General features: G+C 41.1%; 1 protein-coding gene across 6 annotated transcripts in view; it reads left to right on the top strand.

The window, feature by feature from the left end:
* Positions 1-17,527, top strand: part of JARID2 (jumonji and AT-rich interaction domain containing 2) — a 315,799-nt gene that overhangs the window by 111,942 nt on the left and 186,330 nt on the right. For all 6 annotated transcript variants that reach the window (XR_010598780.1, XR_010598781.1, XM_065585072.1 and 3 more), the window contains one exon: positions 16,845-16,980. Coding sequence is in view for 1 of the 6 variants with exons in the window: in XM_065585069.1 (XP_065441141.1) it covers positions 16,845-16,980 (136 nt within the window). In the remaining 5 variants the exon portion in view is untranslated. Of the gene's footprint in view, positions 1-16,844; positions 16,981-17,527 lie in introns of those variants that run through there.

Genomic DNA, 17,527 nt, shown 5'->3' with positions numbered 1-17,527 from the left:
TCATTTTAGCTCAGTAGGTGCTGCTGATCCATTTTCTGACATCCAGATGGAAAAATATTTAACTTCAATTTGATTGTGTTCATTTTTATAAGAAGGGGAAGACAGTATTTACTGCCTACTAGTGGTTTCTTTTTAGTTGTCACGTAAAATATTTTTAAGGTGTTTTGGGTCTGCTGCTGATGATTCTTTACACTTTCACAGCACTTTACATCTTGATACTGCATGTACAAACATTAGCTACTTCTCACAATATCCTCTGAGATAGGTAAGGAAATATTGAGAGCTTAATCTAATCCCAGTGAAGTCACTGGTAAAACTCCAGTTGATTTCAGTAGAGACAGGATTTTACGCACTCCCCCTTAAATTAGGGCTGAATTCTACCCCCCCCCCCCCATATCCATGGAACTCCATTCTGCTCGGTGGGAATGAACAGTTGTAACTGGAAACTGTACTCTCGGTGGGGAAAAGTATTGTGGGACAGAGCAGGGAAGATCCATCTCAGAGGTATGGCTGTATGTACAGTTCAGAGGTGATGCAATTGTTTGAATTTGACTAATCGAAGAGGAGGAGGTGCTTGCTGAAATGTGATGCAGTTATAATGATACTTTTGCAAGGTTTGGGAGCAAACAATCTTGATATGAACTAGCAGTTTTATGATTATGCACTGTGCTTTTATGATTATAATCTGACATTGAACTCATGCTTAAGGAGTTGAAAGGCTTTGAGGAATACAGGAGCACGGGCATACCAGTAAATCTCCTTTGAGTAGTGTGCTAGTTCATTTGAATTATATACATCTTGGATGCTTCACTGACATTGTTGGATTCACTTGTAGGGTGCAATCTATTTCTGTTCATTGTCACAGAGCAGAACTAATATTTAATCTTCATTATGGTATTTGAAGCATAGAGGGGAAACATTCCATACAACTTCAGCAGAAAAAGTGATTTGTCTGTTAAAAGGGTGTGGGGGATGGATGTTTGAACTATAGAGAATAAACCTACAGTATATAGTATGAAATCACTGCCTGGATCCTAAAAATCAGTCTCTGTATTTCCACTGTAAATCCCAGCTACAAAAACATACTGGTTTTGTTTGTTTTTCTGTTAAGTTTTGCTATTCCATAATTTAATCAAACACCTTTCTGTGACAGGGGTACGAGGCATTTGCTGCCCCCCCCCCCACCCTAGTTTTAGACCTCCAATATCTATGTACAGAGGCCACCCAGGATCAGTGGCTGGGGAAATCAACAAGAACTGGTCCTCCAGCAGTAGAAGGACTGGAAGCAAGCCAAAGCCAGTCAGGACCCAGCAGGCGAAATAAAAAAGGTGAAACTGGGACAAGAGGAAGGAGCTCCCTTATCTTAACCTAAGAGGCCTGGTCTGATCAAGGACCTACCTCTGAACTGCAACTTTTTGGTTGAGCCAGCAAAGGATTGTTTTATGTTATAGAATTTAAATATCTGGTGGCCAACCTGAGTTAAATATTAGTTTGCTGCTATAAAATGAAGGCAAGCTGGCTTTGAGATATTCCGCTGGCTCAAGTGAACTCGTGACACCTTCATCATCCTAAATACTAGAACCTGAATGCTCAAATAATGAATGGTCTTTCCTGTGGCCCTACATTGATTTTTTTTTTGGGACCTGAGATCCGATCAGGATTGGGTTAGGTATTTCTTAATTGATGGTTCTTGGCTGCAGAAATTCCCCCAACCGAAGACCCATCAAAATCCCTCAGTGGCTTCCATTAGCTTATGATGAGAGTCCTATTTCATTTAAGCTGGCCTTTATATTTTTTATAATGCCCACCACTATACTATCTTAGAGCTTACTAGATGGGAAAGCATCCTTGTGTATGGGGGAGGGGGGAGGCAGGGAGGAGTTTTCAGAGGTACTGGGTTTGCCATGTTTAATAGTTTTCATTGCTGTCTGCTGTGTATTGTATTTGCCTGTTGCTTCTTGTATTTGTAATGTTTTATATACCTCTACCCCGATATAACGCTGTCCTCAGGAGCCAAAAAATCTTACCGCGTTATAGGTGAAACCGCATTATATAGAACTTGCTTTGATCCACCAGAGCGCGCAGCCCCGCCCCCCCGGAGCGCTGCTTTACGGCGTTGTATCCGAATTCGCATTATATCGGGGTAGAGGTGTATTTGCTTTCTGCCACACAGGGTATAAACAAACCTATCCAAAAGGCATCTTTTGCGCTGAGATTCTGTGGGGGTGGGGGGAGGCATTATAAAACCTTAAAATAGATCCAAAAATGAATTAAATAATTAAAACCCAGATATTAATTTTAATTTTCTCAGTGCACTAAATATCAGGATTGAATGTGGATTGTTCTAACAGAAAAAGAATACAACTGTGTAAATATCAAATTGTAATGGAGTAAATGGATCCAATCCTGCAATCATTACTCACTTGAGGAGTTCCTCTGAAATTGGAGGGATTAATCGGGTGATTTATGGCTGGGATCGTGCCCTCATAGATTATGTACTACACATCAGTATCTGAAGAATGGAATTTTATATATCTGATATAACAGAGCACATTAAGGTTATTGTGACAACAGTAATATGGATCCTCTGATGCTGGGCACATAGGAAAACCTAAAATAGACTAACTCAATTTTCCTCATATTTTATTTTGACTTAGAAAACCTAACAAACAAAAACCAACCTCTCTCTCTCTCTCTCTCACACACACACACCCACCCACCCCTTAAGGTCTTTAACATGTTTTTTCACTTTGCACCATGTGGTTCATAATATATCAGTGGATTTTTAAATACCTGTAGCTTGAAAATAGCAATGCTTAGACTGCAGTTTGACTTTTGACAGCAGCTGCATAATTCATTAAATCTTAGAAGCTTGAGAGTTATAGCTGATATGCCATTTACAACTTTTATGGAAAAGCTCTTAAGTTTGTGAAATGTGTTTAAATTTTTGAAGTGCATTACATTTGTAGTTTGAAATAATCTGAAACCCTTTTTATGTAGGGAAAAAAAAGACTTTGAAAATCATCCCCCTTTAAAATGTGGGGAATTCCAACAGGAGTTGAAGCAAGTCTCATCTTAAATTGAGCAGTAAAGCACAAAGATGGAGGTAAAAGTATTTGTAAGTGCTAAAATATCAGTTAGTGCACTTAAAAGCTTAATGGTTGTCTTTGATGTGCCTCTGATAACTTTGGTAAAGTTTAAAAGTTTCCATTGATCAGATAGAGATGGAAAAAGGAGAGTAGAAGAATGATAAACAAACCAGTTCTTGTAAAGCTGAGAAATTTGTTTTGGATTTTGTGGTCTTTACAGACACTTAACTCACTCCAAAAGCAGGGTAGGAAATATATAATATAATATAATTTTTTTTGTAGACATTTTGTGTTAGATTTACTCTTCAGTATTCCCAAATAGCAGAGTTGGTTGAAAAATGCAGCAAAAATTTCATGCATTTTTTTAAATTTTCATTGACATTTTAAATTTTCCAAAAAGCATGCCTAGTCCATAAGCTGGTTGAAATTTCCATGAAGCTTTTTCACTGTTTTTTACCAACTCTACCAAATAGCTACTTTTTGTGAACCATCTATGCACTAAAATGTCTTTCCATGCAGATAGAAGCACCTGTTCCCTACAGAAAGCTCCATGCTTTTTCTAGTTTTTTTTTTAAAAAGGTGTTATCACTGACTATCACTTCAACTGCCTCAGTGATCCCTGTGTATTATAGCTACTCCTGCTTCCATTGTTTTAAAATATATTGATCACTGCAGATCACATATGGCAATGCCTAGGGTGAGGCGCTGCACATGCATTTGTCAGCTTTTTAGACATCTAATAGCATGACTATAAACAATAGCATATTTTAAATACTTAGCTTTAGCATACCTAGTAAGCTGCTATGAGTGCAGTGCTAGATATGTGCCTTTATAACTTCTTTTAGCCTGAATTAATTGGAATAGATGCTCTGTAGTACTTCTTGGAAGTTATTGGACAGATTCACCGAATAGTCGCTAGGTGACAAACTATGGAGCAGATGCCTTTTTATTTAGTTATGAGTTTCCCTGGAATACTGCGTGATAGTGTCTTGCCTATTGGAAAGTTATTGAAAGCCAGAATATAACTCTGAAAGTAGAGACAGGACTTCTTTGCTGTTGGTGTGTGCAAGCTCTTATCTCTTGAAAGACAGTAAGGGGGTGTCTATACAGTGCAGAAAAAGTGGCAGAGAGTTGCAGAACCTGGGTCAATTGATTTGTGCTCATGGTGCTTGAGCTACCGGGCTGTAAATAGCAGTATAGATGTTCAGGTTCAGGCAGGAGCCCAGGCTCTGAGCCCTCCCTATCACTGGGTTTCAGAGTCCAGGATCAGCCCTAACCGTTACGCAATTGTTTGTAGTCCTGCAGATCAAGCTCCTCAAGCCCAGGTCAGTTGACCCAGGCTCCACCTTGTTGGTATTTTTGTTTTCTTTGCTGTGTAGACATATCCTTAGCCTCCTCCAGATGTAAGGCCTGGTCTTCACACACAGTGTGCACTAAACTAAATAGTTCAGTTAAATATGTAAAGCCCCCTTTGTGTGAACACTCTGACATTGGTTTGAGTGGTTCGTCTTGATTTAGCTTAATTGGGTTTGTTACTAGCCCTATGTTAAGCCGTTTAGTCCTACTTTAAAGGGTGTTCAGCTACCTGGGAACATGGAAAAGGAACTAAGTTGCCCACAAGAACTCAGTTAATTTGATAACCAACGAACTAAAAATTAACCCTCTTAAACCAGTGTAAGAATGTCCATACAAGGACGTTGCATCAGTTTAACTAAATGAATTTAGAAAACGGTTTAATGATATTGGTGAAAATTTGGAGTGTAGACAGGCCTAAAAGTCTTAAGAAGGGAGATGAATCAGAAGTGGTCTCAGAATGGTTTAGTTCACCCCTGTAATTATCTATAATAGGAGCAAAAGTAAAAGAAGGTTTTTACCTCATCTTAATCCTGGTGACTTCCTGAATGAGAGAGATCCCATGGACTAATTGGAAGGTGAGAAGCCTAGTAAAACATTTGTAGCCTAAGGGAAGGGATTTCTTGGGGCCGACTTAGACCTGGTCTGCAAAAGTTTTTTTGGCATAGCTGTGTTGGTTAGGGGTGTGGGGGAAAAAAAATCACACCCCTTACCAACATAGCAGGGTTGGCAAAAGCCCTAGTGTAGACACAGTTATTATGGCAAAAAAGTCCTTTTGCCCATTTGCCGTGTTTCATTTGGGGACCTGATATAACCTGTACTGGCATTTTTTGGTGTAGACAAAGCCTTAGTTTTCTTGTTCATGTTCCTACATAGTTGAATGTCCTTAAAAACGGAAAGAAATTATTAACCATAGGGCTGGTCTCCTCTAGAAGTGTTGTGTTCTACTCATGTGAATAGATTTAGTTTCACTGGCGCAACTTCTCTAATGTTGATCAGCCCCCGAAGATGTCCAATATTCCTGATCTGATCCACAATGACCTTCCAGGACCTATGAAGTGCCTAGTGCACATTTAGGTCCCTTTAAAATAATGAATAGCCAGAACGGTGGAGAAGATGCATTTAAATGGGGGGGAGGGATAGCTCAGTGGGTTTGAGCATTGGCCTACTAAACCCAGGGTTGTGAGTTCAATCCTTAAGGGGGCCACTTGGGGATCTGGGGCAAAATCAGTACTTGGTCCTGCTAGTGAAGGCAGGGGGCTGGACTCGATGACCTTTCAAGGTCCCTTCCAGTTCTAGGAGATAGGATATCTCCATTATTAAAAAATGGACTTTCAAGCCATTTTTGTTGTCTGTTATTGCTGTAATTATGATGCTGCTTTTGGCACATGACAAAGGTTACAACTTCATGAGTGAAGGGTCAGGCATTGTATTCTGAGGGTGCTGCAGTCTGACGATAATTAAATGCAGCAAGTTTGGGTTGAGTCCAGGAAAGCTCACACCTATAGTTTGTCAAACCTCTGAAATGTAAAGATCATTTTTTACTGTTGTTGTTAGCGTAGCTGCATACTGACTGGCTTAAATACTATAAGAAATAAGAACTGAATCAAAATGAAATTCATTAGGAACAAGATGCTTGAGTTTAATTATCTGGAGCTACTTTATACCCTTTCCCCTGCATTCTAGGTACTGTGTGTGGAGATGTGCTCAGTGAAGAGCTTTAATGAGAGCTCAGAGGCAGAGAGAATATTTAGAATGTGGAATCTCCCAATTCCATGCAGCAATTTTTCACCAGAGAGGCAAAGGGTTCTGGAATTATCTAGCAACAATATGACTTTCCTTCTTTCCTTCCTTCCTGCTTTATTCTTGGGCTGTACCATTTAACCACAAAGGTGTAGGGCTATGGATGTCACAGCACATGTGGCTGCCTTGACTACTGGCTCAGATGTCTCGCATTCCCCAACTCCAAAGAGCTGAATTGGCAGCCGCCCAGCAGATTTTTATAAAGACTCTGTTGGTGGCCAGAGATTCAGGCTGTCAGAGTTGTTATGTAATAAATTATTTTTCAAGAGACGATCACAATCCGATTTCAGCTGTAGTATTTTAATAGGCTGCAATCAAAGACAAGAACACATTATTTTATGGGGTTTCATAGAAGTCAAATTTGCTGTGTATGAGTGTGTGCTGTCAGTTTTATTGTAAGCCTAATTCTCTCTATTGGAACTATTGCTTTTCATGTAATTATTTTGCTTCAGTACCCGGGGAGGGGTGTGTGTGTGTGTGTGTGTGTGTGTGTGTGTGTGTGTACGTCCAGCAGTTGCCGCTAAAGTGACCAACCATCCTGTATTTTAAGGGACATTCCTTATTTAAAGACAAATGTCCTGCAACCCAAATCCAATAAGGAACTACTACAAAGCTTTTGATCAGATATAAATTGGTTTCAAGCAATAATCCTGTAAAAGACCTTACATTGTGCTAAAAGTGATTTGTTTCATATAAATAGTATTGTGGGGTGGTATCCTTATTTTAAAAATTAAAGACACTCTCATTTATATTTATCGTACAGTTGCTTCTTTATTTCCTGACATGTAGGTCATTCTATGTTTTGGTGGGTGGTGATCCTTTAGTGTTGTCATGGAATTAAGAATATAAAAAGGAGTATTTTGCCATCTGAATACAATGATGTATACAGGGTTTAAAGGCAATTTGAATGAAAACCGCCATACTGTTTTGAAGTTTTATTTTTTAAAGTGTTAGACATCAGAGTGACTTTAATCTCTCGAATTCCTTCTGTACTGCTTTCTCTGCCATTAAGGTTACAATAATGTTGTTGTACTATCTTGCTTTTCTGTCTCTCCCTCCCATCCACTGGTCACTGGAAAAAAAACCCAAAACTTCTTTTGAGACTTGTTTGTGTGTGTTGCTTTGTTTAAGTTGAAGTCTGAACTCCTTCCTTCTGGGTGCAAAATGATAATTACATTGTAAATGCATTTTTAGGAAGTCATGGCATCCAGGCAAACTATGGCCAGATGAAAGACACATCTGAAGTTCTGTTATAATTTGATAAATGAAAACTTCAAAACTGATGTTAGTTTGCATTTATTTGGGTTTGTATTTCTTCAAGTATTTACCTTGGTAGACCAACAAGAGCAACAATTATGCTTTCAGTATGTTCATATACTTTCCTAGATGCGCTACTTTCCTAGGTTTGCAAAACCATTGCCAAGGGTTCTGAACTTCTAGAAAAGAATGAGTTACCCATGGAGCCAGTACTAAATGAATTTTTAACATTTTAAAACCAAAATGTTTAAAAATTGGCTAATGATTTGGGGTACCTCAATTTTGGGATGTCTATTTTGAGAAACTTTTTTTTCTTTCTCGCGCTCTTTTTTTTTTTTTTTTTTTGTAAAGAGAGCCCTGACTTATATGAAATACAACTGGAGTCGCCCTCTGAAAACTGGGCTTCTTCAAGGTATTTCAGGGTAGTCACCCAAAAATTTGATGTGCCCAAAATCCCTAGTAACTTGTACTTAGAAAAAGGTTTTCAAATATATTATTCCTCTCCATCACTGTATGGTTATGTGCACAAGATTAAGTAAATCAGGCTCAAATCTTCTTAAATCCTTTTGTTACACAAAACCATGTGGCATTTTATCTGCCATGCAGCTCATATGTGAGAACAGAGAGAGATGTGCTTTGAAGTACACACATTTTCTGGAGCCATGTTTACATTGCGGTGGCACTGCTATGGCGCTGCAGCTGAGCTGTTGCAACTCTGTAGTGTAGTAGCTTCTTACATCGGTGGAAGGGGACTTTCCATCGATGTAGTTAATCCACATTTTCAAGAGACGATAGCTAGTTTGACAGAAGAATCTGCTGTGTCTACATGAGAGGCTAGATCAACTTAACTACAGCATTCGAGCCACAAAATTTTTCACAGCCCGGAGCGACCAAGTTAGGTCAATCTTAATTTTTAAGTGTAGAGCAGGACCAAGAGTGTAGGTTGCCAGGAATGGGAACTCTAGTAGTAAAGATGTGAAGTGGTGTTCCCTCTTAGTAGCCTCATGTGGGCAGACAGAAGGGAAGATATTTTTGTTTCCCCTTTTTCCCCCTCTCCACCAATCATAAAAAGGGTTCTGCTCCAAATTAACCCCATACCTACTAAACAAGAGCTGCCTTGTACCAGAAGGTCTTAAAGGAAAAATTGATATTTTTTTCTTAGAAAATTTCCTATCTAAATACCTAAAGCACTAAATGCTAATTGTACTGCTAATAGAGAGAATTCCCCCCATGTTAGTCAACACACATTTAAACAAGATGTTGTACCTAATGTAAACACAGTTTAACACCTTTTAAACCAGGGGTGAGCAAACTGTGGGCTAGATCTGGCCCGTGAGCCATTTTAAGCTGGCCTGCAAGCTCCAGCCGGGGCGCTGGGTCGGGGACTGTATCAAGTGCCTCAGCCCCACTCTGGCGCTCCAGCTGGGGCGCTGGGTTGAGGCCCACACCATGCGGCTTGGCCCCACTCCGGCACTCCAGCAGGGGCGCTGGGTCGGGGGCCGCTCCACGCGGCTCCCGGAAGCCGCAGCATGGCCCTGCTCAAACTCCTGGGCACTCCAGTGGGAGCTGCAGGGGTGGTGCCTGCAGATGGGGCAGTGTGCAGAGCCGCCTGGCCGCGCCTCCGTGTAGGAGCCAGAGAACAGGCACGCCACTGCTTCCGGGGGCTGCTTGAGCTAAGTGCTGCTCGGAGCCTGCACCCCTGAGCCTCTCACCACACCCCAACCCCCCGCCCCACTCCTGATCCTCCTCCGGCACCCCAAACTCCTCATCCCCAGCCCCACCCCGGAGCACGCACCCCCAACCAGAGCCCTTACCCCTCCTGCACCCCAAGCCCAATTTTGTGAGCATTCATGGCCCGCCATACAATTTTTATTCACAGATGTGGCCCTCAGGCCAAAAAGTTTGCCCACCCCTATTTTAAACAATGTCAGTTGATCATAGAATCTCAGGGTTGGAAGGGACCTCAGGAGGTCATCTAGTCCAACTCCTGCTCAAAGCAGGACCAATTCCCAGACAGATTTTTACCCCAGTTCCCTAAATGGCCCCCTCAAGGATTAACCTCAGAACCTTGGGTTTAGCATGCCAACGCTCAAACCACTGAGCTATCTCTCCCCCCCCCCCCCCCATGAATGACTCTAGCTACTTGTCATGGAATACATAAGGCATTTTTAATGTTAGACTGTTAGGTAGGTGCGAAATCCTATTTGACAATGTGCTAGGACACGTTAAAAAATGTTAGCTATTTTTCTACATTAGACAGGACGTTAGGTTTCTCAGCAGGCAGAAATCTGTATCCATAAAGCCTTATCAATCCTCATCAATTTAACTCCTTCACAAGGTTTTACTTTTTTGCACTGTATTTATATAAAAATTTTGTTTTAAATGAGCAATCCTTGCATCCTCTGGATAGTTAAACTTTCTAAAAAAAGTTAACTATTAAATAAGTGTTTATTTTATTCAGAGAGTTTGGTAGAAACTAGTAAACCATAAAAATTAGGGATAACTCCTTGCAAACTGAATATAGCTCTATTTAAGCATAATATAGCACTTAACTATAGAAAATGAGAGTTTTACTTTAAATAGCTGTGTTGTAGAGTAGTGGAAAGCTCTAAAAAACCTGGCTTCACATACCTGTGCTGTAGGTATAACTTCTCTTGCTAGTCTGTGTTGAGCACAGTGGTTTATTGGGCGTGAGGACAGAACTAAACTTTCACATCTAGAAGTTGTTACTCCAGAAGAAGGTTGAGAGACCTTGGTGGGAAGGTAAAGGGGAGTTCTATGCTGTACATGGAGGATTGATCTCCAGGGTTGTCAACTTGTAATATTTCACAAACCCTGATCTTATGATAAAAATCATATACATATAAAAACTGAAATTAGTGAAGGCCTCTAACTTGAATTAAGCAGAGAAATAGGGCATGTATAATAGTAAAATAGCAAACTTTCCCATGAGACTCTCTGCTGTATGAACATTACTGAATTCAGCTTCACAACACACCTGTACAAAAGCGTTATAATAGTACTACACAGATAAAATCTGAAGCACAGTTAAGTTACATAATTTGCCCAAAGTTGCACAGAATATTTGTGGCAGAGTTGGGAATAGAAGCAAAATTTAACTATTAGACCATCCTTCCACTTTTGTCTTTGAAATGTGTAATTGCTGTGTCTTTGTTAAAATCTGTCACAGGGTTCCATTTATTTAGTAAACAAATAATTCAGTTTTAGTCCCCTAATGAGGGGGGAAAAGTGTGTTAGCATCCAGTCGTTCTCCCCCAAAAAATTCACTCTACTATTCATGCCAAAGGCAGATTCTTTCATATTTTAGCCAGCAAGAAAACCATCTTTTAATAGTTCTCGCTCAAAAATTTCTCCTGAGGAAAGGACAGAAACTTGTGGCTTATTTTTCCCATTGCTTCAGACTGACCTTCTTACCTTTGTGGGAGGACGCCCTTGGGGCTACCAAATCATGAAAGCATATTCATTTAATGCAGTGGGTGCCATGGTAATCTTTACCAACTGTTGGCTCCTGTGCTAGGCTTTTTTTAGGGTTACCATATTTAAAAAATAAAAAAAGAGGACACTCCACGGGGCCCGCCCCTTCCCCAAAGTCCCTGCCCTAACTCCGCCCCCTCCCGTGAGCGCCCCGCATTCCCCCTCCTCCCTCCCAGCCACGTGAAAAGGGCTGCCCGAGCGCTACCAGCTTCACGGTTTGCCGGGCAGCCCCCAGACCCTGCGCCCCCGGCCGGCACTTCCCCAGCGCAGCTGGAGCCCGGGAGGGGAAGCGCCCAGCCGGGGGCGCAGGGTCTGGAGGCTGCCCGGCAAACCGTGAAGCCGGTAGCATTCGGGCTTCGGGCAGCCCCCATGCCTCCGGACCCTGCGCCCCCGGCCGGGCACTTCCCCTCCCGGGCTCTGGCTGCTGTGCTCCTCCCCTGACTCTTCGGCTCTGTTTAAGAGCCGAGCTGCCCGAGTGCTACCGGCTTCGGGCAGCCCCCATGCCTCTGGACCCTGCGCCCCCGGAGCCCGGGAGAGGAAGTGCCCGGCCGGCGGCTCAGGGTCCGGAGGCATGGGGGGTGTCCGAAGCCGGTAGCGCTCGGGCAGCTCGGCTCTTAAACAGAGCCGAAGAGTCGGGGAGGAGCACAGCAGCTGGAGCCCGGGAGGGGAAGTGCCAGGCTGGCGGTAGTTTTTCCCGGACATGTTCAGCTTTTTGGCAATTCCCCCCGGACGGGGATTTGATTACCAAAAAGCTGGACGTGTCGGGGAAAAACCGGATGTATGGTAACCCTACTTTTTTTGTTTGATTGGATTTGTTTATTGTTGTTTTGCTGATTGCAACTTGGCATGAGAAATGGGGGTCAAGAAGTGCTTGCTGGGAAAAGACCCAAGAGAATTGGATATATGCCAGACATACTGAGTCACAACCTACCTGTCTATAGCTATCCTTGTACCTTACAAAGTCCTGACTCTTTAAATAAAGCCATCCTTGCAGTTAAACTATTTATGAAAAGTAAAACAAACAACCTTCTGTGTTGTGTGCATTTGCCCTTGCTTCAGGTGCTTTTTTACCATATGAACTATTTGCTAAAGGCTAGGCCGAGCCTAAGAATGTGGTGTCAGTTGAATGAATATAGAAGTAATAGTGCTTTTGGTGCTTATTGTAAAGCAGTAGCATTCAAAAAGGTGAAATTCAACCCTGTACAGAGGGCCTATGGACCACTTAAATTCTCAAAATGGAGCTTAAGTGGGACTTAAGTGGTGCATAGTCCTTGTGCAGGCCCTCAGCACAGGGTTGAGTTTCACCCACAGTGAACACGTTGTAAGCTCTGGTTGCATTGTGAGGTGCAAAGTGGCACAGGTAAAGAACTTAAAATAAAACCACTTTTAAATGATTTGTATATGACAATAGTTTGTCACTTAGCTTCAAAAACAGTGAGTATGAAATTTTACAAATAAAGAAAAATGTACAAATCAGTTACCTTGGAACAGGGTTGTCCTTGGTACATTTAGCAGAGATCAAGTTTCTACAGATGCTTACTACTCATCTCTAGCTGGTAGAGGCTTGTGTGCCAAATCATAGGGAATGATGTGTTTTTCTTCTTCCATATTGTATTCAGCAATCTGCCACTAGCAGGCACTTCGGCTGATGTTTAGATACTAAATGTGTGATGCAAAGTTCCCCAAAATTGTTTAGCAGATGAGAAAAATAAATTTAATTGTTTTTGTAATTATTTAAAAGAAATACTGCAATTAGCATTTTAACTCTGATCTGTTGGGACTTGTTCTACTTCAATTATAAATAAAATTAACTCATGTTATAAGGTCAGAAGGAACCACTGTGATCTAGTCTGACCTCCTGTTTAACACAAGCCATAGGATTTGCACGTATTTAATTTTTGTTTGAAATAAAGCATTTTTTTTAGAACAACATCCAAACTTGATTTTAAAATTTCCAATAATGGAGGATCCACCACAATGCTTGGTAAATTGTTCCAATGGTTGGCTACCCTCCATGTTAAAAAATGTACACCTTTTTTCTAGTCTAAATTTGATTAGGTTCAGCTTCCAGCCATTGCATCTTGTTGTACATTTACATGAATAACGTAGCTGAAGTCGACGTACTTGGATCTACTCACCGCAGTGTCCTCACTGCAGTGAGTCGACTCCTGACGCTCCCCCGTCGACTCCACCTGTGCCTCTTGCGCTGGTGGAATACAGGAGTTAACGGGAGAGCACTCGGGGGTTGATTTATTGCATCTGGACTAGACGCAATAAATCGACCCCCGCTGGATTGATCGCTGCCTGCCGATCCAGCGGGTAGTATAGACATACCCTATTTTATTAGGCGAGTTAACTAACCCAGTTTGACTGGTAGCGTACAAAGTGAGGCATTCGGCAAGTCTTACTTCACTGATGTTATGATGCAAAGTTCTGACCTATGCAATTATAACTAATGTGTCAAGAGTTGGAACTTACTTGCTGAAAGAGTGCAGCTGGGCTCCAGGTCAGCTGCTTTCTGCCTCCGGTCTGCTTTTACATTGGATGCCTGAGGGGAAATGTAGCTTATGATGATGATACATTTTTATTACTTTTTTAGATGTGGAGATGTGCCACCATGGTTATTGGCAATGGCTTGGTCCCTTATTTTGCTGTTCTTGAAAGATATTGTATTGGAGAAATTGAAGTCTTTACTGAAGTGGGATGGCTGCTTTGTTGTGGCTCTCTCATATTGCAGTGTGGGTAGGACTCTGGGTGGGTGGAAGTTCTGGTTGTGGAGACACCCTCCCTTTAGGGCATATAAATTGCAGGTGCCACTATTGTGGTGTGAAGATTAAGCCAGCATGATTCGTCTTGGCTCTACAGTTACACAAAGGAGAAGATTGCTCTGTAATAATGTGAAATGTAATCTTATAGCTTTAGTGGTCGCAGAGAGCTATGGTGGTTCTAATTTTTGGAACCCCTTTGTTCTCTGATGGAACTACTTCTCATCAGGTCCTTCAACAGGTGTGAGTTTACCAGAGAATGTTCTGTGGTGAGGCTGTATCTGCCAACTTTAAAACAAAAACAGTAACAAACAAATCTCACTGTGCGATTGTGCTATGTCTTGGTAAAAGTTCTACCAGGACATCTTCTGGGTCTATAGTACATTGTAGGAGGAGAAGGATCAAAGCGTTGATCTACATGTTTCAGTAACTTAAAAAAAGTGAATTGTCTAAACCTAAGAAAAGTAGATTAGACATGTCTCTCACTTTAGATTTTCCTTTATTACTTTCTCTTGAATTGTGTCTGTAACTGAGATGTTCCAGAGAATATACTGTACATTTCATAGGTCACACACTCAGTTGCACTCTGCTTACTGATAAGTGTGTGCCAGGAATATTTTAAAGGTAAGTGTCAGCAAATTTCACTCTGATGGCATTAGAACAAAATATGCTGCTATGTTCTTTCAATGGCAGTCAGCTTCCATATTATAGTTAAATGGATTACAATAGGATTTCTTGAATTTAGAAAAGCTGCATTTTTATCTGCCGGGATCAGTACAGGCCCTTGCTGGAGTTTTCAGGTGAATTTCAGGTCTCTGGGGGCATGGAGTGTCTGTTCCAATTGCTGTGGGCGGGGAGGGGGTGAGAAGTGGGAGCCAAGCAATTTTTACCAGTGGTTTCTCCATTAGGGTCAGTGGATCTAAGAAAAAGGCACCAGGGAGTTTCTTGACTTATTTATGAATTCTTAATTGTTTCATATCTGTAGTTTAAACAAAATATGTAATTGTGTAGGGTGATAAAGTTTTGTTGCTTCTTGTTTGGATGACCCATATAACTCAACCATGACATCACAACTCATAGGTAATGTCCTCAGGCCATATTTGAAATACCATTTAAAGCACACCACCGTTTTTCCTCGCCCCGGTCATCTGTGTAGCAGCATGTATAAATACCAATTTAACATTTTAAGGAAACGGTAGACTTTTCATGTTATAAACACTAAATTGATAAGCTCAGACAAATGCATTAGATGTTGCGGCCTTTTTTCTAACTGAGCAAAAAATACCTTTACCACTAAGGGAAAACTCTTAATTAAATCATCATGCTTTTCTCATGTACTAACTAACTGAGAGATCAGGACACTGCCAGCAATGATGACAAACTTTGTTGTCAACATTGTTCTACATCAGAAGCGATCCCTACTGTAGTTTACTTTCAATATGTGTTGGTGTGTTGGAAAAATACAACTGACAATCCTGCTAATCTTTATTAAAATTACGTCTAGCGTGGAAACCTGTAAATTGATTACTGTCCTCACTCTGCCAGTTCTGGTCATGCCTAGTAGGGGAGAGGAGAATCGTGTGGACTGAAGTTGTATTGGCAGGAAAATGGCAAACTGAAATTCAATTTGTGTAAACATCTGTTGTCAAGGCAATTGAGATCACCATTCTCTTCAAAGTACTTGCCTAGAGAATTTTTCCATAAATGTTTCACTTCAATTACAAAGTTTCTGTTTTCTTGGCTTGAAGTTCCATATATTCCAAAAGCTATCTGAGCGTAGTTCTGTGTGTGTTTGTAGTATAGTAGCATGTCCCTAGTGTGAGAGGAACATCCTGCTGCCAGGATACTAACTTTTTTCACTGTAGTCATTGTTTGGCCTTCATATATGAATATTTTGGTCAAGTAATCAGTCAGGCAATTGGGAGGAAAAGATGAATGCTTAGCGTTCAGCAGGCTTCTCCTAGCCTCAAATATCTCACTGGTGTAACTAAGAAAAGGTGTTGATAGTCACCCTAAAATAAGTTTATTTTTAAAAAGTTAATGTTATTGGTCACTTCTCTCACACAATGTAAACCCTATTGCCCTCTGGAGTGGATCATTGATAGTGGTGTTTTGGTTTCTCAGTGAAGTGTGACAGTGCAGTGGGGTATGCTTGCGTAAACAAGGGCTGTCCAGAAAACTCTAATTTTCCCACTTGGCAGGGATGCAGCTCTTGAGGAATTCTAGGGCTAGAAACCATAAATTATGATTGTAAGAATTGTAAGAATCCTGAGGAAAGCTAGAGCATAAGAAAATGAGATGCAAAAAGACTTACCTTACTCCTACATATGCCCTTAGAACAATTTTCTAACTATACTAATTTGAATGCTAAAAGCTTTAGGGAAATAATTTTGCAGGGAACTAACCTTTTAACTAAAGCAACTACCAAATATTACATACTCTAGTGTTCCTTTTTGCAATACAGTATTTGTCTCCTAAAAGTAGCTTAGAAAACAATATGCTCCACAGGCCAAATTCCACGTTGTTCTACTCTGATATTAAACCACAGTAACTTCATTGTAGTCAAATGTATTGTACTACTATAATTCAGATACACTGTTATACCAGTGAGCAGTTGATATTGCATCAGTATATAAAATATTTAGGCATGAGGCAGTATCAAGACACATAAATGACAACATGTTATGTTGGTACACTGTATTTACTTAAATGTTTTCTGCAGCTCAATTCAGTGTTGCTTCTACTTTTACCGGTCTCTGAGAATGGGGGAATATTTCCCGGCTGTGATAAATTTCTCTGTGCAGTAGGGTTCATTATAGGAATTTAAAAATAAATTTTACTTCTTCTATAGTACCTGATATTGGCTACTGCTAGGAGCAGAATAATGAATTAGACGGACTAATGAGCTGATTTCCATGTTCCCGTCATGTGTTAATGCCACTGATGTTCAAATTATATAGGGTTTGCGTACTACACAGTTTTTATTCTTTATCATTTCTTTGTCTAGATAGAAGATATCTTTTGAACTAATTTGTTTAGATCCTTCCAGTAAATGTTTCCTTTCCATTATCATTTTCTCTAGGATGACAGTGATGGGATTCCATGGTCAGAGGAGAGGGTGGTACGAAAGGTCCTTTACTTATCTCTAAAGGAGTTCAAAAATGCACAGAAGAGGCAACATGGTGACGGCATTAATGGGAGTCTCAAGACTGTGAATGGTAAGTCTCTTCTCTGGTTCAACTGGAAGAGTTCTGTCATTTTAAGTGTAATGCTAGTTTTAAGACGCAAGAAGACAATACACAGGTTGGCAAACACATTGTCCTTTTGATCTGCCCAGTTTAGGAGAACTTGGATATTGAATGCTTAAGGGGTTCACTTTACCTGTACTGACTCTTGTCCCCAACAAACTGTGCAGACCTGGTGCGCCATAAAAGCGGGATACTGAGGCCATGTCTACACTAAAACCTTTGGTCGACCCAAGTTATGTCAGTGTATGTCACTGCCGGAGTTAGCGTATTTCTTATGCGCATGCTTGCTTGGCCGCTTGTGTCAGTGCTGCACGTACTCACAGGAATGCTTGTGTCAATGCAGACTGTGGTGCACAATGGATAGGTAACTCACTGAGCCATGTGCCACCATCCAGCACAATGCCTTTTGGGAAATGTTCACAAATTGTTGTGGGGCAGAAATGAGTTGCACGGGGATCTTTGTGGGTTAGGGATCAAGTTCCCATCATGTAACTTTCTCCACCCCATAATGGAGGCA

This window comes from Chrysemys picta, chromosome 2, assembly GCF_011386835.1.
Source record: "Chrysemys picta bellii isolate R12L10 chromosome 2, ASM1138683v2, whole genome shotgun sequence".
Classification (NCBI taxonomy): domain Eukaryota; kingdom Metazoa; phylum Chordata; order Testudines; family Emydidae; genus Chrysemys; species Chrysemys picta.
The sequence above is the reverse complement of the archived record's forward strand: the minus strand, read 5'-3'. Positions and strand labels throughout refer to the sequence as shown.